Source organism: Quercus lobata, chromosome 8 (genome assembly GCF_001633185.2).
Source record: "Quercus lobata isolate SW786 chromosome 8, ValleyOak3.0 Primary Assembly, whole genome shotgun sequence".
NCBI lineage: Eukaryota > Viridiplantae > Streptophyta > Magnoliopsida > Fagales > Fagaceae > Quercus > Quercus lobata.
In genome coordinates, this window is record NC_044911.1 from 51,183,892 (window position 1) to 51,211,612 (window position 27,721).

Consider the following 27,721-nt stretch of genomic DNA (forward strand, 5'->3'; position numbering starts at 1 on the left):
ATAACCTTTTTTGTGTGAAGAAAATGTTAAAGTACTACAAATTTTATTATAAAAAACTTACAAACTGATGTGACATTTCAATAAAAAAAATGAATATTGAATTATTTATTTTAATTGGACATATCAATTTATAAGACCTATGTGATAAAAAAATGTGCAAGTTACACACTCTTTTTTTTAATTAGAAGAAAAAAAATTTACTGGCCCCATTTTAATTTGGGGCCTTTCTATGTTAGGGGGCCTAGGCCTAGGGCTGGCCCTAATATTCAAGCAGAACTAAAATTTCACTTAGCTAAGATATTTAAGTTAAGGGTCCGTTTGGTTAGCTGTTTTGGAACTTAAAATGAACGTTTTTAAAACTTAAAAATTTGTTTTGTAACAATAACTCCTCATAGTTTTTTTCAAAACACTATTTTCAAATAGTTTATACCAAAGCACCCTAGCTCAATATCAAACCGCTAAGATCCTTGTTTTAAAGTTGCCCGAATAAGATATTCGGTGTTCAAATTCTCTTTCCTCAATTATTGAATTATAAATAAATAAAATCAAACTTTTTTTTTCTTTTTTTCTCTGGAAACAGGCTCAATATTAACTTGAGTCCATAAGGTTGTATCAATGAAATTTAAATGCAAAATAATTTTAAGAAAATTCCATTTTCTCTGCCTTATTTATACATTTATTGTGTCTCTCTAAACTTTAATTAATACCAAGCACTGTTATTTGTTGATAATAATTACAGTTAAGATTTCCATAAATTTTATTGAAAAATTAAAATTTCTATCCCATAATTTTCAAAATTATTTTTGACATTTTCACTAAAATCATCCAACTGATCTTTCCTTTTGAGAGTCGCAATTGTACTAAGAGAAATATATGTATATATATATATATATATATATATATATGCAACAATTTTCACAATAGTTGAATTGACAATTTCTTAATGGTTCTAGTTCAAACCCACCATTAATATCACTTTTTTACCTATTAATAAAAGTTTGGTACCTCAATAATTGTAAATTTTTTTGTAAAATTTGTTTTGACTCTAGAGTTATGCTTGTAGTAAACTTGACATGAAGGAGGAAATGGGTTATATGGTTCCAGCTTTGACATTCAAAAGTTTACATAGAATGGCATGAGAAAGTTGATAAAGAAAGGAAGCAATTTATCCCTATAATATGGATGCAAAATAAGTATCTAAGCATCTCTCATAAAGTCATAATATCTTGTAAAGACGTAAACAAGTATATATAAATCCCAACACAAATGCCATACACATTATTAAGGCAAATTATACTTTTAGAATTTGAAGGGTGTTGCAAGACCCCATCCTGGAATGAAGTTGCCTTCATTAGACATGCTCTTTGGAGCAGACGATCCTTCTTGAGCATAGTGATTGAACCTGTTAAAACAAATGACTATTCATTAGAAAATTTAGTTCTGTATTATATATTTTGTTTGTCAATAACTTTTATACAATTTAGTTCTAAAAAACATAAACAGATGAAAATAATCTCTTTAAAACACACTTAAAAGTGATAAATTTTTCTAAGGGACTAGTCTTTCTAGGTCATTTCCAAATAGTTATAAACTAAGTTTCAAGATTAGCTTCATGAATTGACCTCATCATCCAATTTTGAATGCTGTTGAACTCACCTATAAGTTGAAGTTGTTCCAAACATGAACTGACCTCATCATCTTAGTCAAGAATTTATACATTTGAAAAAGAGAAAGAAAGCATACCCTATTTGTAAGACAGGTTCAGTCTGGCACTCCAGGGGGTTGAGTGGAGAAGGATGGAAAACAAAGTTGCTATTTCCAGCAGCTGAAGTAGAGCCCCATATGGTTTGAATAGCCTTAAGTGTATGTCCTTCCTCGTTAAGCTGTAACTTTAGATATTGGAAGCAAGAGGAGGTTAGCTTTACAAACATAGATCATAATTTATAAATTATGTCACAATAAGGATTATTAAAGTATGACCTTAATCTTAAGCTGTTGATTGAGGTCTCCAAGGTGGCGCTCCTGCCAAATTGGTCAGCATAAGGCCTCAATAATGGGCAATTATTACACGTTATATGCATAAAAATAAATAGAAAAAGAAGAAGCAATAGTGCTGTGTGAAGTGTTATCATCTGCTTGCTATAAAATTTAGAGTAAAGAGAGTCTTAATCTAATGCAGTGGCCTCTTTTTTTTTTCCTTGTGATTTACATGATACAATCACAGTTTTAAATGATGCAATAGAATTTATGCACATATGTAAGTCGATTTAAGCGACTTCAAAATTTTGAGACTACAATTTGATTGTTGTTGTTAAGATCAACTTATAGGGTAACTAGATAGAAATAAAAAGGAAGGTAGGGGCGCGGGGGGGTAAAGATGATAAGTAGAAGCATTGTTCTCCCATGAACTCTCCAATTGTAAACAAAGTGTTGTGGTTTTAGGTGATCCATATCTAAGGAATATCTGTTTAATTTCCCCCTCTCTCTCTCTCTCTCTCTCTCTCTCTCTACCAGATTTATTTATATGTCCATTAGAAATGAGTCTTGTACCTTTGAGCACACAACAGATTAATGGTAACCCTAATCTTCATGGTGCTACATGTATATGAGCTCAACAACATTCAAATAAGATCCCTTTTTCTCAAAAAAAAAAAAAAAGAAAAAAAAAAAAGAAAGAAAGAAAAGATCCTCATTCTTAGCTACTATTTGAAGAAAATTATATGACTTTGCTTACCTTTTTGCGAAGTTCTTCCATTTCTTCGATCATAATTTGTGTCTGCAATTAAGAACAGAAGACAAGTACACTTAATGCAAATCACATTTCTTTATAGGATTAGTTGACATCATCATTTCTTTTTCTAATTAAAAATAAGTTAACTTTGCTATTTGTTGGAAACATTAGAACTGACTTAATGTAGAATCTAAGTTTATTTGATATTTGGAACATGCAATTCAAAAATATTAATACATTTCATTTTCTAGATGACATAGACATCCAAACAATAGGAATTGTGAGAACAAATGTTTTCATTTATTTACTGCAGTTTACTTTGCAAGAAAATTGATTGCACAATACTTAATAGAAGTCATCAGAATATAAGTTGCATGGAATATGCTCTATGTTCTACCAATTTTACAATAAAAGATTTATATAGTGACATAATAGCTTATATGATTGGTGTTACATTAATAACATGATAAATATATATATATATATATTTTGTGTTCAAAACTTAAAGACATCGGCTTATATGACTTAAGTAGTAAAGTTTGTAATAGCCGAATATCACTTATAAGCTTTATTCATTCAATAAAATATCTTCAATGAAAATAAAAAGGAAATTTGGTAAGGATACTGCTTTCATAATTTACAACATATAGTATGCTAGAATATATATTTCATGAGTGAAAGATTTCATATTCAACTATCTCATCAACCCATAAATTACTCAGACTTTTCTTTACTTATGTCTGTATGTGTTTATAGACATAAGTGTTTATATTAAGAAATTATTCGTGCATAGAACAATAGTAGAAGTGGAAAATACACTCCAGTTTGGCAAGCCCCACATCGTTGATTGAGCAAATGGATTGAGACTTAAATTTGGCCTACTGTATCTGAGATGAGATGAGACTTCCAACCAGTGGGAGACAGGAACATTATATTTAAGAAGAGAGAAAATAGTCTAAAGTAGGAAAAATTTGAGGCGAAGTGGTTGATAGAAGCTTGCCATAAGACCTTGAATTTTTTCACTAATTTTCAACTACAATGGAGAATTTTAAGTCAAAACTTCTATTTTTATTGGCTGAAAGTAAAGACATTGGTTGTCTATTATGGTTTTGCACGGAAACCATTTCCGGAAAAGATGATTTCCACCACCCTTTTTGCAAAAGTTCTTGTTTCAAAAAAATAAGAAAAAGAGATTTAGCCATTAGAGCATGTATATCCAACTGAAGGAAATATCATGTTCATACAGGTGGACAATTGCAGAGTACTAACAAAAAATCCTCTTCATGCTGTGTTGGGAAATCTACTAATGATAATTGATATGTAGGTACCTTCCTTTGCCTAGCTAGTTGCAGAGCTCCTTCAAGCTGCTTCTCAAGGCTTTGCAACTCTTTGACGCTCAATGGTCCAAGATCTTCTCCAAGCAAATGCCTTTAGAAGGAGTACATAGCCAAGTAAAGATTAGCAAGGTGGCATGTTTAATTATCATGCCTGTCAAAGGATTTTTAAAAGGAAAAATGCTAAAACTACTACTAATTTTATTAAATAAGACTTACAAATTAATGTGGCAATAAAAACGATTGATACCATTTCAGTAATATATAAATAAATGTCTAAATTACTTTTTGTAATTAATAACACGTTATTTTATAAGACTTATGTAATACATTTTGTAATATAACTTGAAAATCCAAATTCCACGAATAACAAATAGCCTAAAAGTTACAATTGTAGAACATGACTATAGTTGTATTCATCAAGTATGTGTGTGTGTATATATATATATATGTATACAAACACATGCATGCACACACATACATGTCCATGCCCACACTTGCACTTATGCCCATGCACACATCTACGTGCCCTCCCCCCCCCCCACCCCCCGCGGCGGCCACCCACACACACACACATACACTCACATGCCCACGCCCCACCCACTAAGGTAGATACATTGAGTATGTGTATACGTACACATTCACACAAACAAGAAATTAAATATTCACCACAAGATAATAATACTTAACGTGATTTGGTCAATTTCATACCTACATGTAAGGGTTATCTTCAGTTGGTAGGGCTCGGGTTGAGTGTCAACCCACCAACCAACTTGATCACAATGGGTTTGATAGAATACTAACGGCTCATCCAAGAACATACAATAGAATACTAACTAAATCCACATTATATCAATTAAATTTTGAGTTTAAACTAGAGATTAACTTGATACGAGTTATCATGTAAGCGGGCGGCCAGATAGTTAGTCAAAAGAACTCCTTATCAAGTAAAACTCTTCTTGGAGTACTCTCTATTGTGCCATCTCACAATGGTCACCCTCAACAAGCACCCTAGGGCATGGAGTGTGGAAGATACATAGACTCTAGTATCCTCTATAGTGGAAAATTGACATTCTAAAACACATGAGAGTGAAAGGAGTTTGTAAAGCAAGCAAAGAGATTCAGGTTGTGGGTTATTGATTTATGATGTATGTCAATCCAAACCTTTTGTTAACACCAAAAAAAAAAAACGCAAATAGGTAAACAAACCATAATAGAAATATATGTATAAATATTTGTATGTGAGAGAGAGAGAGAGAGTATTCGGAATAACATAACCTTTGAGTGATCTGAAGAGAATCATATTTAGCCTTCAACTTTGCATGCTCTTGGTAAAAGCTCTGCATTAACAAAACAAAAACCAAAAAGAATGTATAAAGAAACGAAGTGTTATATACCTTGATAGATAGCAAACAGAATTAAGATCCAATTCAAGATGCTACTAGGGTAAAATTTTAAATTTCTAAGAAGGAAAAAAAAAAAAAAAGTGACACCCAGAAAGATATGTATGGAAATTTAGGCCATATAGGGATTAATGAATAAGACCTCCAGTGAGAACCACAAGAAGAAGAAAAAATACTAATAAAAATAAAGCAGACATTTAAAGAAAGTGATTTTTTCATTCCTAAATTTTATTTAAAAATTCGCCATGGTAAGAAATTTGAAGCCAATTCCACCAAAACATGATAGTGCAGACATGGAAATTAAAGGATGGACCATGAGTTCAAGGTTTCAATCATCATTAATTGACAAATAGGTAATTGAACAAAAATTGAAGATGGAAAGGGCAGAGTTTTAACCAATTAAAATTATTAATTGGTTGATTACATAACACTTATTTAATCTAATAATCTTGAAATTTTTATTTTAGTTTTGATATTAGTAATATGCTAAATAAAATATGATAAAGTCTATTAGTAATATAGTTAATAGATTTTTAGTACAAGTAAGAAATTTGGCTTGCTTACAAGATAAAATTGGACTTGGGCCTACTGCATTGGGATAGTATATTTTTAACAAAATAAAAAATCTAATAATTGACCAACTTTAACAATGTTTGTTGTAGTTCAACACTTAATAATATTCCTAAACCATATTGTGAACCTCTTAGTTCTCAACAACCAAGGAGATGAAAATGAATGGGAAATAAGGATCACAACAAATCCTATTATGGTTTATATGTTGAGCAAAGTTTAATTTCATGTGTGTAGAGAAAAATGCACATCTGTCTAAAATCTGTTCAACATATAAAACTCTAAAGATGATACTAGAATTTTAAGGAGGAATTTCAGCAAATACAAACCTGTGTTTCACGTTCAATGCTGTTATCTTGAGGAGTGAAGCAAGATTGCTGGTATCGCTCTAGTGTTTTGGTTATTCTGCAAAAATTGAAAACTAATAATTAAAAACATATGCTAGACAAGCATAAGTAGAGTGGTAGACCTTAGTATTGAGTTTGCATATTTGAGCCTAACCCAATAACAACTTGCATCAAGAGACAAAAACAACGAAAAATTGGCCTCAATTACCATTGATAGTATCGTGGAAACAATTTTTTTCATAAAAAATCGAATGCCCTAATAGCTTAATCTTCTTTAACTCCTATATAAAAATCGATTTATTTCAATAACTATGCTCATGAAACCACAATTTCATGTTGTCTATGCAGCATGTCAAAAATCTGTCTCCACTATTTCCTACTAAATAACTCTCTTCATACTATTTTTCAAAGGGATTCACCTTGTATGATACCTTATGAAATTAATGGATAGAGATGCATTTTTTTGCAGTGATCAAAACTTTTCCTTATTATATATTTCCATAAAAGAAAAAAAATATGCATAACTAAATGCAACCTCTGATGTACTAATGACTAAGAGATAGTTGATTATTTAACTCCTTTTTCCCTATTAATCTTGTGGGAAATCCAACCAAATAGGCTACATTTTCACCAAAGCCTAATGATAAGGAAGTGGCATGGTTGAAAACAAGAAACAAAAGGCAAACCAAAAAGAAAGAACAAGACCTTTTCTCTAACCAAAAATCAAACAAAAGCTTTTTATTGTGTTGCATAAAAGTAGGTCTCATCTTCACTAAAAGGTTAATCCTGAAAGTTGAAAACTTGAGAGAGAGAGATTTGTTTTTACGAAAAAGGAAAAACCAGAAATAAAAAGAGAAGAAATGAAACTTACTGGGAGTAACTTTGACTACATATTAATATGCAAGACCAGGATACACTGTTGGCGTATCATTTATCATCAGTATGAAGCATACAAATTGAAAATTGGACTGAGCTACAGTTCTCATCTGACACTCATCTTGACAAAACAGTAGCACCAATTATATTCCTTTCACTAATTTAACCGTAACTTCACACACACTCACACTGCTGACATATAGCAGTTTTAGTTAACATTATACAGTCTCACATGTCTGACCCTTATATCTCCAAAAAAAAAAAAAAAAAAAAAAACAGGACTTAGTTGCCCTAATTTAATCTTTCTATAATAAAGAATTAGTTAGTGGTGTGAAAGAGAGTGAGAGAGTGTGAAGAAGCTAGTAGATCTGAGAATTAAAGGTGACTGCTTGATTTGCTTCCCAGTTTTAGCCAGAAAAGAAGTACTAATGAACAAATTAAAAAAGAAAAAAATTGATAAAATCAACCTGGAAAATTCTTGATTGACCACACCAACCACACTGTTAAAGTGTTTTAAGTTATTTTGAGAGAGCGAGAGATAGGAAATAACCCAAGAGAGCTGAGAATGATTGGTGTGTTTGATTGGCCAGCACAGCCCCAGCAGTTAAAGAGATGAAGAAAGAAGAACAGTGTTGAATCCAAAAGATCAAAGGATCCAAAGAAATGAAGACAAAGTGTATAAAGTCTTTGGATTCTGAGAGTTCTACTTGATTGGCCACCCAAATACAAAGCATTAAACTTTTTCCCAGAGAGAAAGAGAGAAACCCTAGATCTTACACAAGGGTCCAAGAGAGAGAGTTTTCTTGTCAGTGAATTAAAGAGGTTGTCGAAAAAGCTTGAACAGTTCCATCAAAGCACCAATATGTAAAATCTAATCCACACCCAGAAAGCCAGAGAGAGAGACATACAGAGAATGAGGATTATTTCTTTCTTTTTTTCTGAAATTTTAAAGGACGATGAAACGTGTCGATCAGTAATTGGAAAATGGCTATAATTTTCATGAACCCCGCATTCCTCCATCCAAAATCATGGGACCCCAGAAGCCCAAAAACACAGAGACCAGAAAAGAAAGAGCTATTTCAGTTTCACAGAGAGAGAGAGAGAGAGAGAGTGTGTGTGTGTGAAAGAGGTCAGAGATGTCAGATATATGTGTTGAAGAGAGTAGCCTCTGCAGAAAAGTTGAGAGAGAGAGAGAAGAAAGACAGCAATGGAGTGTGATTGATTCAACAACAAAAATCAAAGGTGGTATCAAAATGACAAGTTTGATTTAACATAGGTAACGTAACAATAACGCAGAAATCTAAAAGCCTGAAAAAGAAAATACAGAAACAAAAGAGTACTGGGAATATACAGAGAGAGAGAGAGAGAGAGAGAGAGAAGTGACTAGAGATTTACCAAGGACAAGAAATCTAAGAGAACCCCAAAATCTAAAAAACAAAACTTTGTTGAATGTACCAGGATTTAAGACTCCCAAAAACGTGTCAAGAAAAACATTAAAGAGAGAATGAAAAACAACTAGAAACCTTTGAATATTTTTTTTTGATGGGGAAACCTTTGAATACTGAATGAATAAATTTATCAAAATGACAAGGAAATATATATATGTTCAACAAAGGAATAAAAATCAAAGAGAAACCCGGAATTCCTAAAGAAAAAGTAATATCTTTTTGGGTAGCAACTAGCAACTATGTTTGTTTTAGGTCTTTACTTAACAAGAAGCATACATCAAATCACTGAATGAAGGAAGTGATCAGAGGCTGAGGAGTTATGAGAAGAAGAAATATTTTTATTCAACCAAGAAGGAAAAAAAAAAAACCCAAGAACCCCATGAATTTATGACAGAAAATGTTTGAATATATAAAGAAAGATGAAAGAGAGAGCTATAGGGTGTATATTTTTCATAGAGAGAGAGAGAGAGAGAGAGAGGATATTATACCCAACGTTTCCATAATCATAAAGCTTGCCACGACTTGAGAAAATGATGAGAGCAACCTCAGCATCACAAAGCACAGAAAGTTCATGAGCTTTCTTGAGCAAACCATTCCTCCTCTTAGAGAAAGTAACTTGCCGGTTGATCTTGTTCTCTATTCTTTTCAGTTCCACTCTTCCCCTCCCCATACTTGCTCTTTTTCTCTTTCTAAAAAGTATTTAGACACACACACACAATACTCAAAGAGGAGTGGAATCTGTATTGGTTTTAGGTTATACCAAAATGGAGGTGTGGAATATCAGAAAAAGTGAGGACTAGTGATAAAGGCTTGTCTGAGACAAGTGGTAGTTGATTTTGTGGAATAGATATATATATATATCAATATTGGGACACTAGGATCTTCTTTTACAACAATATGGAAACCCAGTAATTCTTCCTTTTTTTTTCTTATTCTCTTTTCCATTTTAATTTTAGCAAGTCACATTAGCTGTGTCCCTCTCTATTTTTCTCTCTCACACACACACATACAACAAAGTTGCATTGAGTATTAGGGTAAAAATGAGTTCTTCCACGCGCCTCACTCAAAGTGTGAGCTCACTGTCCCATGTGGAAGTGTTAGATTTATCACATACCACACCAGCTGAATTATTCTGATATATGGGTTGCTATTTGTGGAACTGAGTACTGATAAAGTTTTTTTTTTCCTTAGCAAATGAAAATTGATTTGGGCAATGAATGTTGAAACTATTTTAAGTTTTATACTGTGTTTTTTCACATGCAATTTGGTGATTTGTATCCTGGTCTTTTTAGTAGTACTACTTCTTCATCTTTTTGAAGTAAAAGTTTAAGGTTAGATATGATTATGATTCAGTAGGGATATTTGGGTCTAGACTCGTAACTTGGCAACCAAGAAAACTGGAGATTGTACACTAATGTATAATGTGGTTAAATTTTTTTGACGAAATTGGAGATTGCACACTAATTAATGTATAATGTGGTTAGAAGATTTTATATAGGGTATATCTTTAGGTTTATAGAAATGTGGTGAATTTATTCCTATTTTTTGGAATGATGCTCTTGAGGCAATTATTTTTATTTTCCTGATTTATCTAACAAGTTTAGTTAAAAATCATTATTTGAGATGACTTCATTTGAAATTATAATTTTCAAAAATAAGATTTTATCATAAAATGAATCTATTCCAAATGGAGGGAATTTTGTCTAGAGGGAAGAGCGAAACATGAGATAAAATACCTTATATTTTTGCAAACCTTGGGAAAGATTGATGTAGCAGTTTAGGCACTGATATATTATATGAAATTGAACCTCTGAGCTTCCAATTTTAGAAAAAGGAGATGTTATTTGGTTACAAAAGTTAATATATTTTATTTCACTGATAAACATAGTGATGTGTAATTGCTGAATAAAAGGTTCTCAATAATAAAATTTCATATTATCAACTTATTGTTCTTATCCTTTTGACTGAGATTTTACAGAAAGGATTGGGATTTGTCAGTGCAGAAGCCAAGGGTATTGGTAACTGATTCAAAATTGCACTAAAAGTTTAACCATTTGGACCATGTGTATATATCTCTTTGTTCAACTACTGCAAAAACAATTAATGGGTTTACATTAAATATTGAAGCAACTGCACCTTCGAGTATGCAGAACTTATATAATTTAGGTCTTTTGAGTTTTTTTTTTCCTAAAAGAAAAAAGGTCTTTTGAGTTTATTGTTTTATTTATTTTATTGTACTCTTTGTTTTTTTTATTGCACTGCCACAAAGTAATGAGCTCTCTGGGTTGAGTATTCATTTTCATATTGGATGCCTCATCACATTAATGTTTATAGAGCAGAATCGCAACATACTATTTTTATTTTTTATTTATTTTTAAAATAATGGTAGGATTTCAACCTATGATTTTTACTCCGTAATATTTTCTCTTATCTTCAGGTTAAGACAATAATCTCCTATATATAAAAAATGTATAGTACATTTAAGTTATGTGATATATATCTAGCATCTTTCATGAAAAAAAAAAAAGAAAAAAAAATGAAAAAGAGGAAGATATATGCAAAATGCATTAACCCCAACCTAATTTCTAGTCTACTTTTCTCTATTCATTCTCCATTCAAATTGGCCATTGTCAAACTAGGGTGGTAGCGTTAGCCCCAACTATTCCTTCATCTTGACAATAGATAATGGGATTTTAACCAAGAGTAATTAATGCTAGGACCACAATTTTTGTCATAGCTTGCTCACTTGGAAATTCATAAGTGGTGAAGTTGAGGACCCATCACTTTCACTCCATAATTCACAATTTGTTACGTGAGCAAGTTGTAACAAAAGTCGTGGTCCTAACATTTTCCTTTGACCAAATCCTCCTTTCTACCTTTGTTTGGGATACAAGCTTGAGAGTCCTCTGTGAATTTTCATCAAAGAAAATTGAGAGAGAGTTTTGCAACAAAGAGGGAAATATAGAGAGTGAGAATCAAAGTCCCTCACTTCTGGGTTTTTGGGCTCCATTATTTTCCGACACCCACTTTGGCTCTTAAGTGCAGGAAACATGAGCAATCTATTTTGTTTGAGTTAGGATAGGTTGCTTATTTTGGCCCTCTTGAAAAGCTTATCGGGCTATTGAAGGGTCTTGTCATTTGTCAATGGTCCTTGTTCCGAAAAATAAATTGTATCTTTTACGCGTTACAACCACCATAGCAAACATTTTATAATTGAGATAGTATTTGCATCTATAGATAAACATATATGAAAAATATGAATTTCTCAATTGGATTTAGCTGTTAATTAATTATGATGTGCGAGTGGGCAAACCATCCAATTTCCTTTGATTTTATGAAGCTGCCCTCATGTATACAATTAAAGAACAATGGTCAATCTTTTCCAACTTGATCTATCCCCAAAATAATAATAAATTTTTTTTATATAAAAAAAATCCAAATTGCTTTGCCCTGAAAGTGTGTGTTATCTTTCTATATTGAAAAAAAAAAAAAAAAAAAAAAAAAAAAAAACTAGTTTTACATTGCATTATTCATGTAAAGTGTACATTAGTTATAAGAATTATACACTTTATCCCATGTTGACAAATATTAGCCATATTTTTGCCTATAATATACACTTAATTTACATGGTACTATTCATATAAACCAATCAATGCCCCTTTATTTGTTATTATCCTTCGCAGAAAACTTTGAAGAAATCAATGAATTGAAAATGAGATAACGTTAAACAAATTGCAATAAGTAATCCCACACATAATCAAGGAGATTACGCATGCAAAGTTGCAAACTAGATGGCAATGTCATATATAAACAATAGTATAATAGCTTATCAAAAAAAAAAAAAAAATAGTATAATAAAATATAACAAATGCAAACTTTTTAAGAAAATTTTATTGTTTTCATTTACTTTATATATATATATATATATATTGCAACTGGATTATATTTAAGCAACTTTTATTTCGACATGTCGATGCATATATATATATTTATATATATATATATATATTATAAAAATGGACCACGTTAATTTGACCTTTTTATTTTTATTTTTGGTAAATTAGTTTTTATTTTTTTTTTTAAGAAAAGAAAAAATAGTGGACCTTATTTATTAATTTAGTTGTTAGGTAAGCCTTCTTCTTTTTAAGTTACAAGTTAGCTTTTTTCTCTATAAAAAAAGAAAAGAAAAAGTTTACAATTTAGCTCTATGTAAAAGTTTAAACCCATTAGAATTGTAAATAATACTTTTAATTTGGACAGCTCTTACATATAATATAAATAGATAGAGATAGGATCTTTTATAATTTTTTTTTTTTTGGGGGGGGGGGGGGTGGGGTGGGGTTTAAGGTTTTATGATAATTTTGAAAGAGATAGTCTAGAAGTGAATTAAAAGTTGTTTACCATAAAATAATTATTTAAAAAAGAAAGAAAAAGAAGGTACAATAGAAGTTTTACCTATGGCTATAATTGCTTTGCTTCACTAACGCCTACTTTACAAAGCATTACATAATAATGTTGTTATTAGGTTGAGCACTCAAGTCCGCAATTTCTTTGTGGGGTTTTTCGTGGGAAACAGCAATTTCTTTACTCTCCTTCACGTAGGTGCATGCAAATTTGTCTGTTTCGCTATGGAGCAATTAGCAAGGAGTTGGAACAATATGTCTCCGTCGGAAAAAGAACAAATCAACTTTATCCTTCTTGAAGACCATAGGAAAGGAGAGTTTGTTATTGCAGCAAAATTCTTAACTTCCAGTTTTCTTTAGATGGAGGCGGTTGCAAGAACTTTCAAACAATTGTGGAGAACTGACGGCGGGTTTAGAATTCGAAATCAGGGCAATAACATGGTCCTATTCGTTTTCAATAGCCTAGCGGAAGTGGACAAAATTCTGAAGAGTCAACCATGGTGTTTTGATAAACACTTGATTGTAATGCAATGCTATGCAAGCGATGTTCTAGTTAAGGGCATTTGCAGCAGTGTAGCTATAATGCTATAATGCTAAAATTTAGCTCCACAAACACAAAAACCTTGCTGCAGCAGTGGAGTTAAATCTAAAAAATTTAGCTTCATTGCTACAATGCACATCTATAAATAGATGTGCACTGTTCATAACATCTAAAAGAAAAAAATATATTATTTTATTAAATTTCTCTCTCCTCTTCTATTAAATTTTTTTTTTCCTTTTTCTTTCTTTTCTCTCTCTCTCTCTCTCCGGCTTCTCTTCTTTCTTCCTCTTTCCTTCTCATTTTTTTTTTCTCTCCCTCGTCTACTCTCTACTTCGCCATCGCCGATCTTCATCATCAATCTTCATCGTCGTTGCCCAGTTGCCGTCCCACGCCACTGACCCATCTCGCCTTCATCGAACTCAAGCGCGCCACGGACCCATTGAATCTCTATGCTCGGTCAAGGCGGCAGTAAAACGACGCCATGATCGGCGACGGCGGGAATTCTGGGTTCATGGGTTTTGGATTGCTAGGTTTGTGGGTTTTTGGGTGTTTGATTTTTTTTTTTGTTGGGTTTGGTTGTGATTGTGGATTGTGGTTGAAACGGCGGTTTGGTGGCTGTGTTGGTGGTGGTTTGGTAGCTGTGGTTGTGGTTGCTGTGGGCTGTGTTGGTGGTGGTTTGATTTTTTTTTTTTTTTCTTGCTGTGGGCTGTGTTGGGTTATGGTTGTGCTGCTGTGTTGGTGGTGGTCACGTGAAGGTTGTTGCCGTGGGCTGTGGTTGTCACATGAAGGTTGTTGCTGGTGGAGTGTGTGGCTGTGATAATTGTGTGTAGTGAATATATTATTTTATTGTAGTGAAATGAATTATTTTATTGTAGTAGTTATATTATTTTATTGTGATGTTTATATTATTTTATTGTATTGAAAGCTAAAATAGATCCACTGCTGCAGCATGTGTGTAGGTAAAATAGATAAAATAATTTTTGGTGGAACTAAAAAGCTAAATTTTTAGCTCCACTGCTGTGGATGCTCTAAGGATCTTGCTTTTGAGAAAGTCCATTTCTGGGTGCAACTCCATGACATTCCAATTAGCCTTCAAACAAGGAAGGTGGCAGAGAAACTATATGAAACAACGAGAGAAATTCAAAGATCAAATGGAGCAATGGATGAGGACGGAGGTAGTTTTTTTGGGTAAGAGTGGTGGTGGACGTAACAAGTCCTTTGTGTAGAGGTAGGGTAATCACACTACCAAATGGGAAAACATTGGGTTAAGTTCAAGTATGAATGCTTGCCAAGCATATGTTACTGGTGTGGGTGTTTGGATCATGACGATAGGGACTGTGACTTATGGATTCAGAGCAATGGATCGCTGAAGACGGACCAGCAACAATTTGGTTCTTTCCTTTGAGCACCTCCATACAAATCGTCTGGCAGGGATGTGATTTATGTTCTGGGATATAATGAGGAGAAAAATAGCAAAGTTAGGGAGAAGAAAGCTGAGATGGTTGCTCATGCGACAGCGAGAGCGGCTTTAGTTGCACCATCGTCAGGACTGGTAGAATCCGAGAGGGATGCCGAAGAGGTGGGTGAGAGCATTAATTCCATTTCTTTGGAGTTGAATGTGAAATTCAATGAGGAGAGGGGGTACGTTACTGATGGTTTTCAGTTGGACAAGACTCAAATCCCGAGTTTGAAGCCAAATTTAGAGCACCATAATGATTTAGCCTTTGCCTCAAACTTTGTCTTGGTTCGAAATTTGACTACATCCAGCTCAGCAATGGAAATAATAGATAAGGAAAAAGAAGCTCCCATGATCATGGAAATAAAGGATGGAGACTCACACTTTAATGCAAATTCAATTCCTTCATCAATTAATCAACACCTTGCCTCATCAAAGGAAAAAACCCTAGCTCTTTCATCTCATGTAATGGAGGTTCAAAATTTTGACAGTCATGATGTTCATCAATCTCTTCAATCAATGGTTGGGACCTCAGGGCAGCCAAATAGTCTTAGAACATGGAAAAGCTTGTTGAGTTAGTGTAGTCCAGGTGTGTTTGAAACTCAATCCGAACCAAAGAAGAAGAGAAAATCAAGCTTCAATTTAGCAGATGGCTCAAACCCCCCAAACAAACGTATTCAGGTTCCTCACGGATTCGAAAATTTCACAAACATAATGTTGGAGGCTGCTGTGCAACCCCACCAAAAGATATAAGTCTTTTAATGTGGATCTGTCGCGAGCTTGGGAACCAGGTGACAAATAGAGAGCTTGGAGATTTTTCCCGGGAAAAAGATCCCTTCGTTGTGTTCATTGCTGAAACATGAGCGGATGAAGCTAGGCTAAAAATTATTAAACGGAGTTTGAAATTTTATCACATGTTCAGTGTCCCACGGGTCAATAGAGGAGGGGGGCTTGTACTGTTTTGGAAGGATTCCTTGAATTTGCATGTGGAAACTTCTTCAAAAAATCATATTGACCGTATTGTAGAAGAAGGCATTGAGGGAGCTTAGAGATTCATTGGTTTTTATGGCGAGCCTATAACACACAAATGCCACGAATCGTGGGAATTACTTCAACAATTACATTCTCAATTCAACCTTCCTTGGCTATGTGCTGGGGATTTCAATGAAATTTTGAGGGGGGCAGAGAAGCAAGGAGGTTCAAACTGAAGTCATGCTCCAATGCAACTGTTTAGAGATACCATGGATGAATGTGGTTTCATAGATATGGGATTTAAAGGCAATCCATTTACATGAAAAAAATATTTCAGAGATGGGCAAACCATTTGGGAGAGGCTAGATAGAAGTTTGGCAAACAATGGGTGGCTATTGAGGTTTGGCGGATCAACAGTGCATCATCTAACTTGTAGTACATCGGATCATTGCCCTTTATTCATTGTACCCAAATTGTTGGAACCAGCCAATCCCGAAAAGCCCTTTTGCTTTGAAGAGACGTGATTGGCTGAGAAGGGTTGTTCGAACATAGTAAAATAGGAGTGGAGTAAGCAAGGCAGCAGGAATATTGCTTCGGGTATTGTACCAAAAAATTGGAAATTGTGGAAAGGCACTAAAGCGTTGGAGTAGTAAGAATTTTGGGAGTATAGTAAAGGAATTGAAGTTGAAGCAAAAACTTTTGGCTCAAGTCGAATTGGAGGCCCTTACAACTAGAATTAATTTTCGGGCTAGAGGATTTAGGAATGAGGTGAATGAACTACTGGATAAAGAGATAAGGATGTGGTTTCAGAGATCGCGTGCACTATAAGCTACTCATGGGAACAAAAATTCAAAATACTTTCATAGCAGAGCCACCCAAAGATATAGGAAAAACAAGATCGAGGGAATAAGAAATGCATCGGGTCAATGGTGCTCGGACCCAAAGCAAATTGCAATGGAGATGCTGAATTTTTTCAACAACTTATTTTACTTAACCCGTACATGTCAACCTGAGATGGCTTTGGAGACAGTTCATTGTTTAGTCATCGAGGATATGAACAAGGAGTTGCTAGCAGAGTTTACTTAGAATGAAGTCAAGGTGGCCCTCAATCAAATGGCACCACTCAAAGCACTTGGTCTCGATGGCATGCCACCCCTGTTGTATTAACATTATTGGGATTTGGTTGGTAAGGATATCTCAACATCTGTTTTATCTTTTTTAAATTTAGACACACTACCAGAGCACCTAAATCACACCTTAATACATTGAATCCCAAGGTTAAAAATCCAGAATTGGTTTCTGAATTTCGTCCCATCAGTTTATGAAATGTGTTGTATAAGATTTTTTCAAAGGTGTTAACAAACAAACTAAAGAAAATTCTGCCCCACATTATCACTGAACACCAAAGTGCATTCACAAAAGATTGTCTTATTTTTGATAACATCCTAATTGCCTTTGAGTCCCTTCATAGTATGCACACCCATAAATCCACCAAGGAGGGTTATATGACCATTAAGCTTGACATGATAAGGCCTACGATAGAGTAGAGTGGTCTTTTTTGGAGTGCATGATGAAAAAATTCAGTTTTAATGAAAGATGGATCACCCTCATGATGCTTTGTGTGTCTAGTGTCTCATACTCTATTCTCATAAAAGGTGCACCACAAGGATTTATAAGGCCATCTAGGGGGATCAGACAAAGGGACCCTCCATCCCCCCCTTTTTTTTTTCTCTTATGTACGGAAGGGCTCCATGGTTTACTCACTCAATCAACCTCTAGAGGAGACATTAATGGCTTTTCCCTATCTAGGAGAAGCCCTCCACTAACCCACATTTTATTTGCAGACAATAGTTTGCTTTTTTGCAGGTCTAATACTGAGGAGTGCCAAAAAATATTGAAAATTTTGCAAACTTACGAATTGAGTTTGGGACAACAAATAAACTACAATTTTCTTTAGTCACTCACTTCTGAAGAGTGGAGGATGATGATTAAAAACACTTTGGGGTGGAGGAAATAAGGAGTTATGAGAAGTACCTGGGCTTACCATCTCTAGTGGAGAAGAACAAGAAAGTAAGCTTCAACTATATCAAGGAGCGAGTATGGAGGGAATTACAAGGGTGGGAAGAACAACTACTCTCTCAAGCAAGTAGGGAAATCCTCATTAAAGCAGTGGTCCAAGCCATCCCTACGTATACCATGAATTGTTTCAAATTACCTATTAGTTTGTGCAATGAATTGAAGAGGCTTATACGGAAGTTTTGGTAGAGACAAAGAGGAGATCAAAGGAAAATACATTAGGTTCGATGGGAAGAATTATGTAAACCAAAGAGTGAAGGGGGAATGGGCTTCAAAGATCTAGCATTATTCAATGATGCGCTCCTAGCAAAACAAGCTTGGAGGTTGCTCCAAAATAAAAACTCTCTATTTTATAGGGTTTTCAAACCAAATTTTTTTCCTCATTGCTCAATCATGGAGGCAACAGAATCACAAGCATGGTCTTATGCATGGCGAAGTATTTTAAAGGGTAGAGAAGTGCTAAAGGAAGGAATGCGTTGGATGATAGGTGATGGTTCTTCAATCCAAATCTGGTCAGACCCATGGTTGCCCTTAGAATTTTTGCCTTTCATTTCCTCTTCAATAGCACCAAGTTAGGAGAATGCAAGAGTAGCTTCCCTCTTTAATACTTCCCATCAGGTATGGAATCCAAACACTCTTCGATTGTTATTTAGTCCAAGGGATGTGGACTTGATCCAATCCATTCCTTTAAGTAGCAAACCAGCAGAAGATGTTCTTGTGTGGCCTTTCACCTCAACAGGTTCCTACACAGTAAAGTCAAGATATAAGTTTCTTTATAAGTCAAGGAGCTTGGACAATAATGAATACCAACCAGAGGACAACACACTATGGAAGAAAGTATGGGGATTATAGGTTCAGCCAAAGGTTCGAAACTTTTTATGGAGGGCCATTAAGAACTCAATTCCAACCAAGCTCAATCTTAGGTGCCGAATGATTCTTGTAGATGATTGCTACGAACAATGTAACAGTGCAACTGAAGATGTGCTTCATGCATTATGGTCATGCCCATGTTTATCTCAAGTCTGGTCCTAGAATAGCACATGGAATTATAATGCGAGTCCGCACTTTTTGAGCTTCAAAGATTTGGTAGAATACTTCACAGAGAAAGGGACCGATTTGAATCTCTTTGCCACGATGGTATAGGCAATCTGGTTTCGTAGAAACTCCATTAGGACAAGTGGAAAGCACCTCCCAATACAGCATGTTTTTATGGAAGTGTAGAAGGCTAGAGCTACCTTTGTCCCAAACCATACCTCCGCGTCCACCTGATCAGACATCTTAGAGTTCTCCTTGGCCTATATGGAAACCACCTCCATGGTCGAAACTTAAAGTGAATTTTGATGGGTCAATGTTTAGAAAGAGTAAACTTGCTAGTGTGGGAGTCATTGTCCGAAATGGGGAGGGCAGTGTGGTAGCTTCCATGGAAGAGAGCTTTCAACTGCCTTTTTTGGTTAGTGCCGTGGAAGTGATAGTGTAGATACTCAATTTTTCACCTATAATTTAATCAAGGAAGATGGCTAGAGTGACCATTCATATACCCGAAAAAATCATAGTTGTATTATATGCATTAATTCATTCATTGCATATCATAAAAATGATCTTGAGATTACAACGGTCGCGACGGTATGCTCAATTTCCAAATTGAACCGTCCGATTGAAAGATATCGCATGATCAAGCTTGCATGATCTATATGCCTTTTGTTTGGGCTGAACCAACCATGCATGATTAATTTAAATTAATTTTGATTAGTTAGAAAATTAAAATTAATTAAATGATTTTGTAATTGGTTGTTGGTTAGTGTCAAAAATAGACTTGCTTGCATGGGAATAAAGTGGATAATCAGATAGCAATGAAATTGTAAAAAATTAAGAATTTTTGAAATAATTATCTACAAAATAATCATTACTTCAAAGACCTGAATATCCATAAAAGGGGTTTAATTTTTAGAATACGAATTAAAAATGCATCTAAATGCAAGTCTCAGCTAAAAAAACCTCAAAAAAGAAATCCAAAATAGACCAAAACTCAAATGCAGGTCCAGCACCCAAGAGGGCCATTCGGCACTCTTGGAGTGTCAATTAGCACTTCTCAAGTGCCGATTGGCACAAATCCAAGGCTCGGCCCGAGGGCTTCTAGACTGAGATAAACCTTACATTTTCAATTTTTTAGAGATAAGAATGCGTCCCAGTTTGTATTCTGATTATTCAGCTAATTTTTCAAAGCATTCCAACCTCTATAAATAGAGGATACCTCTCTAAATTTAGTATACTTTTTCACGATTTCAGACCCCCCCCCCCTTTTTGGCTCTTTTCTTCTTTTCAATTCCCCCTTACGTTAAAGATGTTTTGGAGGCTTTTACCTTAGAAATTTCCTTTTTTTTAAGCGAAATATTTTAGGCTTCAAAGAGTTGAATAAATTTTTTTGAATCCTAAAATATCCTTTCACTAAGAAGAGCATGCTCATGCAAGAGGTAGTCTATTTCTTTTCTTTTTCTAGTTTTCTCTATTAATTTTGTTTGATGATGCATGTTTGATTAATTCTGATTCTTGATATAATTGCTATGTTTTGTTTAAAATTTTTCTTTAAATATGTTCTTAGATGATTTTTTTTTTTTTGTTTGTGATTTCTCTCTCTCTCTCAAAATATGCTAATTGTCAAAGATCTCTTTAAACTAAAAATTGATCTGAATTTTTCAGATCTGTTTTTTTTTTTTTTTAACACACAAAATTGATTTGTATTTTCATTAAATACAGATCTGATTTTTTTTAACACACAAAACTAATATGTATTTTTATTAAATGCAAATCTGATTTTTTTTATTTTTAAGATTCAAAACTGATCTGTATTTTCATTAAATACAAGTATGATTTTTTTTAAAAAAGTCTTCTTTGACACAAAATTGCAGATTTTGGAATTTAAAAGAAGAAATTAAAAATTGGGTTGAAGTCTTTTCTTTTTATGTGATGCATGTAAAATAATTTATATTATGAGTGTAAGTCCATTTTCAAAAAGCCTTTTTATTTTTTATTTTTTTTATGTCCAATAATAGATCTGATTTTTTTTTTTATTATATACAAACCAAAAATCTTTTTTTTTTCTACTATTCAAAATAGATTTGATTTTTTCTTGATAAAATCTTAATTTTTTATACACAAAAACAGACCTGACATTTTTTTTCAACAAATCCAATTTTTTATCTATATAAAAACAGATCTGATTTTTCCTTACAAATCTTTTTTTTTTTTTTTTTTATCTACATAAAAATAGATCTGATTTTTCTTTATAAACCTAATTTTTTTATCTACATAAAAACATATCTGATTTTTCATTACAAATCTTAATTTTTTTATTCACATAACAAATTTGATTTTTTCTTAAAAAAGGGATACATTCATAAGATAAATTTACTTGAGTTAGTTCTGGTCAAGTGTTTGTCAACATATCATTCACATCATGCGCAAAAAATGGTATATTGGTCATTAGAGTCCGTAACCTAGCCTCTGGACTTAGGTTTTGGATAGGTAGATTAGTGTCTTATTTTTTATTTTTTAGTAGATTGTAACTAGGATAAAAAGTTTTGTATTCTTTAACATAGATTGTAACTAGGACTCAAAGTATTGTAAGGTTTAATTTACCAAGATTGTATTTATCTTTATTCAATCAATAACAATGAAGTATTTTGATCATGTATTTTTTTTCAATTCTCTCTCTCTCTCTCTCTTTTCTTTTCTTTTTTTGGTAAAAAAATAAGTGGCAACTCCACACCACTTTCCCAAAAAGAGAGGTGCCCTTAAAAGCACCCGATTTTTTTTTTTGAGAGCACCCCAAGTTTGCGGTCTCTCATAGATAGTAGCAAAGAAGGCACTTCAGTTTGCCAAAGACCTCGGACTATCATCGATTATTCTTGAAGGTGACTCAAAGATCGCTATTGATGGTTTGAAGAGTAAAGAAATTTCGCTAGCTGAGTATGGTCACTTGCTAGATGAAGCCAAGGAGATAACAGCACAGTTGGAAGTTGTTAAGTTCAATCATGTGCAAAGACAAGCCAATAAGTCAGCCTATAGCATTGCTAGACATGCAAGACATGTTAGCAAGTTTTCGGTGTGGATGGAGGATGTTCCTCCACACATTTTTTCTGTAATTCAAGTCGATTCGACTTATCATCAATAAAATTATAGTGTTCTTTCTCAAAAAGAAAAAAAGAAAAGAAAAAAAGTCCGCAATTTTAATTGCCACCAAAGGTATTTAGTACCTTTTTTTTTTCTTTTTAATTTTAAAGATAGACAATGGAGAAAGAAAGGTGAAGTTCGAGCAAAAAAGAAATTAAAAAACACAAATAATATCATTACTACTCCAAGTTTTTACTTTAAAATAGCATAACTTTACACTTTTGGTCATCGGATTGAGGTTATTACTTTTAAAAATAACTAATTATTTTTTGAGATACACAACTTTGAAAAAAAAAAAAAAAAGTAATTACACTTTACCTCCCTAAATTATAATATTTTTTATACTTATCTCCCTAAATTATATCTCCTTTTATACTTATCCCATAAATTATGAGAATGCACATTTACTTCCTTAAACTATTATTACCCATGAGATGACCCAGATGAGGGTGCAAAGTGTTACACATGTAATAGTATAGGGGGGAGGTGTTACATGGATTATAGTTTAGGAGTGTAAGTGTGCATTCTCATATACCTACCCCTAAATGTACATTTTTACCCCCCTAAACTATCCAACCTTTTATACGTATCCCTTAAATTATGAGAATGCACATTTTCTTCCCTAAACCATTACCCATGAGATGGGGTGTGAAGTGCTACATATGAAATAATTTAGGGAGCAAGTATTACACGAGCAATAGTTTAGAGGGAATAAGTATAAAAGGAAGTCTAATTTAGGAGAGTAAATCATAATTTACCCTAAAAAAATCATATGAAAAAGAATGAGAAAAATATAACAGGTGAAAACTTTTAAAATCCATAACTTTGGGTTTGGTTCTCTGTTTGTTTGTTTTTTTTTTTTTTTCACTTCACCTATAATAGAGTAAGTGTCTTGTATATAGAATCTTTTCAAGGATCATTTAATATTTATAAATAAAATGTTGATTTAATTGGCTATCAGTCATGCCCCAACTCATCATTGGCATAATATTGTTCTCTTACGAAAAAGTATTACTTAAAAGCACCACTTGTTACTTCTAACAACCACAAAAATTTCTTAAAACAAGTATAGACCATTCACATTGGTGATGCTAAAATAGCTTAAATACTATTTAAGCTCCCAAAATACTAAAAGACATGCTACATTGGTAGTGGTATATCTATAAAATTTTACAAATTGTGAATAGTAAACTGCCATCTTTGCAAGTCTATTGTAGCTCCAAAGATATAAAAAAATTTATACTTGTTGGGAGTAGGGGCATCCAAGCTTACCTAACCTAGTAAAGGGGCTTGGAGATAGAGGGTTTTCTGGGAGAGATACAGTTTCCAGGTTTATTTGGTGGTGGTGACTTTTTTCTCATTAAAAAAAAAAAAAGTATTCTCTCCCTTTTTTTCTCTTTCTTTTTAAATGAAATGGTAAAAAAAAAAAAAAAATGGAACCTTTGATGTTAAATGTATTGTAAAGTGAAGTGTTAAAATAGATAAAGTAACTTTTTGAATTGCTAAAAGTTAAATTTTTTAGCACTATCAATGTGAGTGCTCTTAGAAGCACCACATGTTACTTTTGAATTCTAACAACCACAAATGAAACGACACTGTTTCATGTAGCTTATAATAAAATATTATATTAAATATAAAATAAAATAAATAAAGTATCAGTGTAGTTTTCTAAAAACATAATCGCAGACAGCACCACACTTTTATCACAAAATTCCAATTTTGCACCTCCACCGTGATTAACCACCACAGTTAATTTAGGTGCGGTCGTTTAGTGGAAGCGTTTTTTTTGTACACCCCTAACTTGGCCAAGCAAAATAGAAGCTAGTCAATCCATATGATCGAGTAAAGTAGAAGTTTTTCTACTCAACCTAGGTCATCAGCCTTGATTCTTGAGTTGGTACTCTTTTTGGGCATGAGGGAGTGAGCTAAAACTTTCTTCCTACTATAAGGAAATGAGGAATACATCAATTGGTTTTTTTTATTTTTTTGCCTCCTATATTTATTGGGAAGAAAACCTTCTAAAACAACCCACAACCTTTTGAGTTGCATTTGTTAAATTGCCGGTCCTCCAATGAATCCTTTTAATAATTTCCCTGATTAATATTATTTTTTGGACAAGACCTCAAACCTACCATATAACGCACATTTCTTCAAATATCCAATGTGAATGTCATCACTCGGCTTTTTAATAATTTCTACTATACTCTTATATAATAATATGGTCAAATTTTGTTCCACCAAAGAATCCCATCGATATACGAAAGCCGACTTTCGAAATCAGTCAGTTTCTGCTTCTTTTGCCCATACCTCACCTTGACTTATATGTATTCTTATTGTACTGTAGATTTATCTCCATCACCTTTATAAAGAAGCTTGTAGTTGCAAATCTTTATAATAATTTCATAGTGTTTTTGGTTTTTCTTCTTTAGGTAATGGTTTTCTAGCCTAAATTTTGAATTTTTTGTAGGTACTAGCCAAGTGCGAAGTCTTATCATAATGTCTTTCTTTTACCTTCTCTTCATTGCGTAGCAAAGAGTCAAAGACAGCAACATACACTACTAAAAATTTCTCAAGAATAACAAAAATTCAAATTCTGTGTCTAATGTGTATATAATACTTTTAATTCATTAATCTTTATCAAATCAAAAAAATTAGAATATCTCTAATCGTTATTTATTTTTTTAGTTTTTTTTAAGGAATGTAACTAGCATAGTGCTCATGTCATCTACTTAGATTAGCCACACTACTTCAAAATTAGCCCAACTCGATTGAACAAGTAAGAATTTGTTAGTGTATAATAGTGAGGTAATCACATCATAATATGATGCACCATCCCTCATATAATGACCCTCACTAGGTAGATGGTGTTCTTTCATTAACTTATTAGTGGTAGCAATAATTAATTAATTATTATTAAGTTATTGACATAAGAGCTGTGTCTTGATTAAATCCAATCAGTCAGTAAAAACACGTCTCTTACCAAGAGCCAAGAATGAGTCTATAAATATTAGAACTCCTTATTTGTGTCTCTACAACTTTTCTCTCTATAGGTGATCACCGCTCTAACGAGACTGTAATCCACATTAGGAACCAACAGATTTTAGTCATAATCGTACTAATAGTCCATATAATCCCAATTCTATGCCATGATTGAAGTAACACACGGATTATAAAAAAAAAAAAAAAATCTTTGCACTCATTCCGAAATAAGAGGGCAAAACGCTAACTTAAGAAACAGTGACCTTGTGGACTTTCTAACTTACCTTTTCTTTTTTCTTTTTTTGGTAGGTATTCACTATACATACATGCTATACAATCAATTAATTTATCAATCTCTACAAGTAATAATATATAATATATATATATACATTGTACAAAATTTCATGCAGGACAACTGAAAGTTTAAATTATTAGATAATTCTCATACTTTTCCACTATATTCTATATAATTGAAGCTGTCTCTAACAGATTGCACTTGCTCTGGTAAGAAGAATTCTCAGGTGATAAAAATATGCAGGGGATAACATAATGACCAATACATTTTAAACCTATACAAGTGAAGCTTTGAAGGGCCATAGAAAGTGAAATTATCCATTGATGTTGCAACTTGGACCTATAAATTTGACTTTTCAGAAAGAGTTCAGAAAATCCAGCATGTGGGTTATTCCAGCACTTTCAAATGTCAGATTTTCATTTTTGTCTTTTCGGATAAAACAAGGTTACTTCATAAATGGAATACAATCAATGCAGAGACCAACTTTTCAGTGTTGCATATTTATGAATCTGGCTTAGTTTTTCAACAATGGCATCGGCCTCCCCCAGAGTTTGCGTAATATGAAATTATGAAATACCACACACAGTTTTATTTGGCTGGTTTCTGAAGTGTCAGTGTCATTATCTCTTTAGTATGAAAGTATGACCGGTTACCAATGGCCTTATGTCATAGCTAGCTACCAGTCTAGGACATGAATGGTTATAGCTTATACAAATTATATAGACCTGCAAATTTGATTCGATATTTATGGTAGAAGTTAGAGGTCCTTTTCATTCAAATGATGTAATTGGATTCTCACCCCCCAGAAAAAGATGTAATTGTATATGTACAAAATTATATGCAATTGGCAGTAGCTTAATTAAACTAACTGGAAGTTGGAAAGAAAGTATGGGAAGCTAAGAAATCCCATATTAAGAAACATAAAAAGAATATGTGCTGAAGTTTAAGCAAATATCAATATCATTTGGGAAAATTTTACATTTATGAGCAGTAAGCAAATCGTACAAGAAATCAAAAAGGGGATGAACTATAAAATAAACTCTTAGTATCACCACTCGTGACTCAATTATTTGATGTTTACTAGTGGCCTATGCCCCTCTTTTTTAGCAAGAATAATAAGAAGTATGAAAAGAAATCACTATGCCACTGCCACTAATAGTTGTCTATACACTACAAGTGCCTGTCTAATTATTATAACATAATTTCATTTGTGCTTCGTAGATTTATTTTATATATATATAAATAAAAAAATTTATTGTTTCTTAGAGGCTACTTTTACTTCATTGGTTTGGAAGCCAAATTGCTATCCCGATGGTCTTGATTTCAAGGGACCTGAAAATGACCTTAAAAGCAAAATTAGTCTTTATTCCATAAAAAAAAAAAAAAAGGAAAAGAAAAAAGAAGAAGTAAAATTAGTCTTTTCAGTGAGAGTGCAAATATGCAATAATTAATGATGAATTGATGATGGGGGGCAAATCACGCTCAACTCATGAAGCAACGTAAAAGAAATAGGTCCTCTTTGTTCTTTTGTATTGGGGTTCTATCCCCACAATTATCTAGATATTTTTATTCTTTCTAAATATTGTTATTTTTTGTTATATCAAATATTCCTTAACCATTCTTAATTATCTTAGGGACGTTGCTTGTATGATCAAACTAATGGATCATTTATTAACTAATAAGCAATGTTATGAACACAGGTTTTTTTTAAATAAATAATTTGTTAAGATGAAAAGTTGTTTTTAGGTGTGATTACAGGTCGGTCCAGGTCGAGTTGTGCCCAATCCGCAACCAACCTAACCAGACTAAGTTGAAAAGTTTCAGACCCATTGTTGATTGGTGAGGGAGTTGGATCGGATGAGTTGGATTATGCGTCAAGTGGTAGTCAATTCTATCGAAACCAATAACAATAGAGCAACCACAAAAAAAAAAAAAAAAAAAAAAATCCCTAAATTCTGTGAGATCTCACCAGATGTGGTGGATTTCTGTTGAATCTTTGCCAAAAATCACTTGGATTTGTTGGATTTGGTGCTTTTCAAGATCGAGACAGGTGGCTCGGGTTTTGGAGAAGGAAACTCACCAACCAATCTGTCAACATCTGTTTTTAAAGACACGGACTC

General features: G+C 33.2%; 1 protein-coding gene across 2 annotated transcripts; it reads right to left on the reverse strand.

Annotated features, from left to right (window-relative positions):
* Window positions 1–1,076: 1,076 nt before the first annotated feature.
* On the reverse strand, window positions 1,077–9,543 carry LOC115955226 (agamous-like MADS-box protein MADS3). 2 transcript variants are annotated; one of them, XM_031073292.1, is made up of 8 exons: window positions 9,198–9,543; window positions 6,368–6,443; window positions 5,344–5,405; window positions 4,060–4,159; window positions 2,735–2,776; window positions 1,981–2,022; window positions 1,744–1,883; window positions 1,077–1,402 (listed from the first exon to the last, which is right to left on the reverse strand). In XM_031073292.1, the coding sequence occupies exons 1-8, from the start codon at window positions 9,377–9,379 to the stop codon at window positions 1,300–1,302; spliced, it is 747 nt and encodes a 248-aa protein (XP_030929152.1). In that variant the 5' UTR covers window positions 9,380–9,543; the 3' UTR covers window positions 1,077–1,299. The 2 variants fall into 2 exon arrangements, with proteins under 2 accessions (XP_030929152.1, XP_030929151.1); XM_031073291.1 differs by having other exon boundaries at window positions 1,744–1,889; window positions 9,198–9,522.
* Window positions 9,544–27,721: the final 18,178 nt, after the last annotated feature.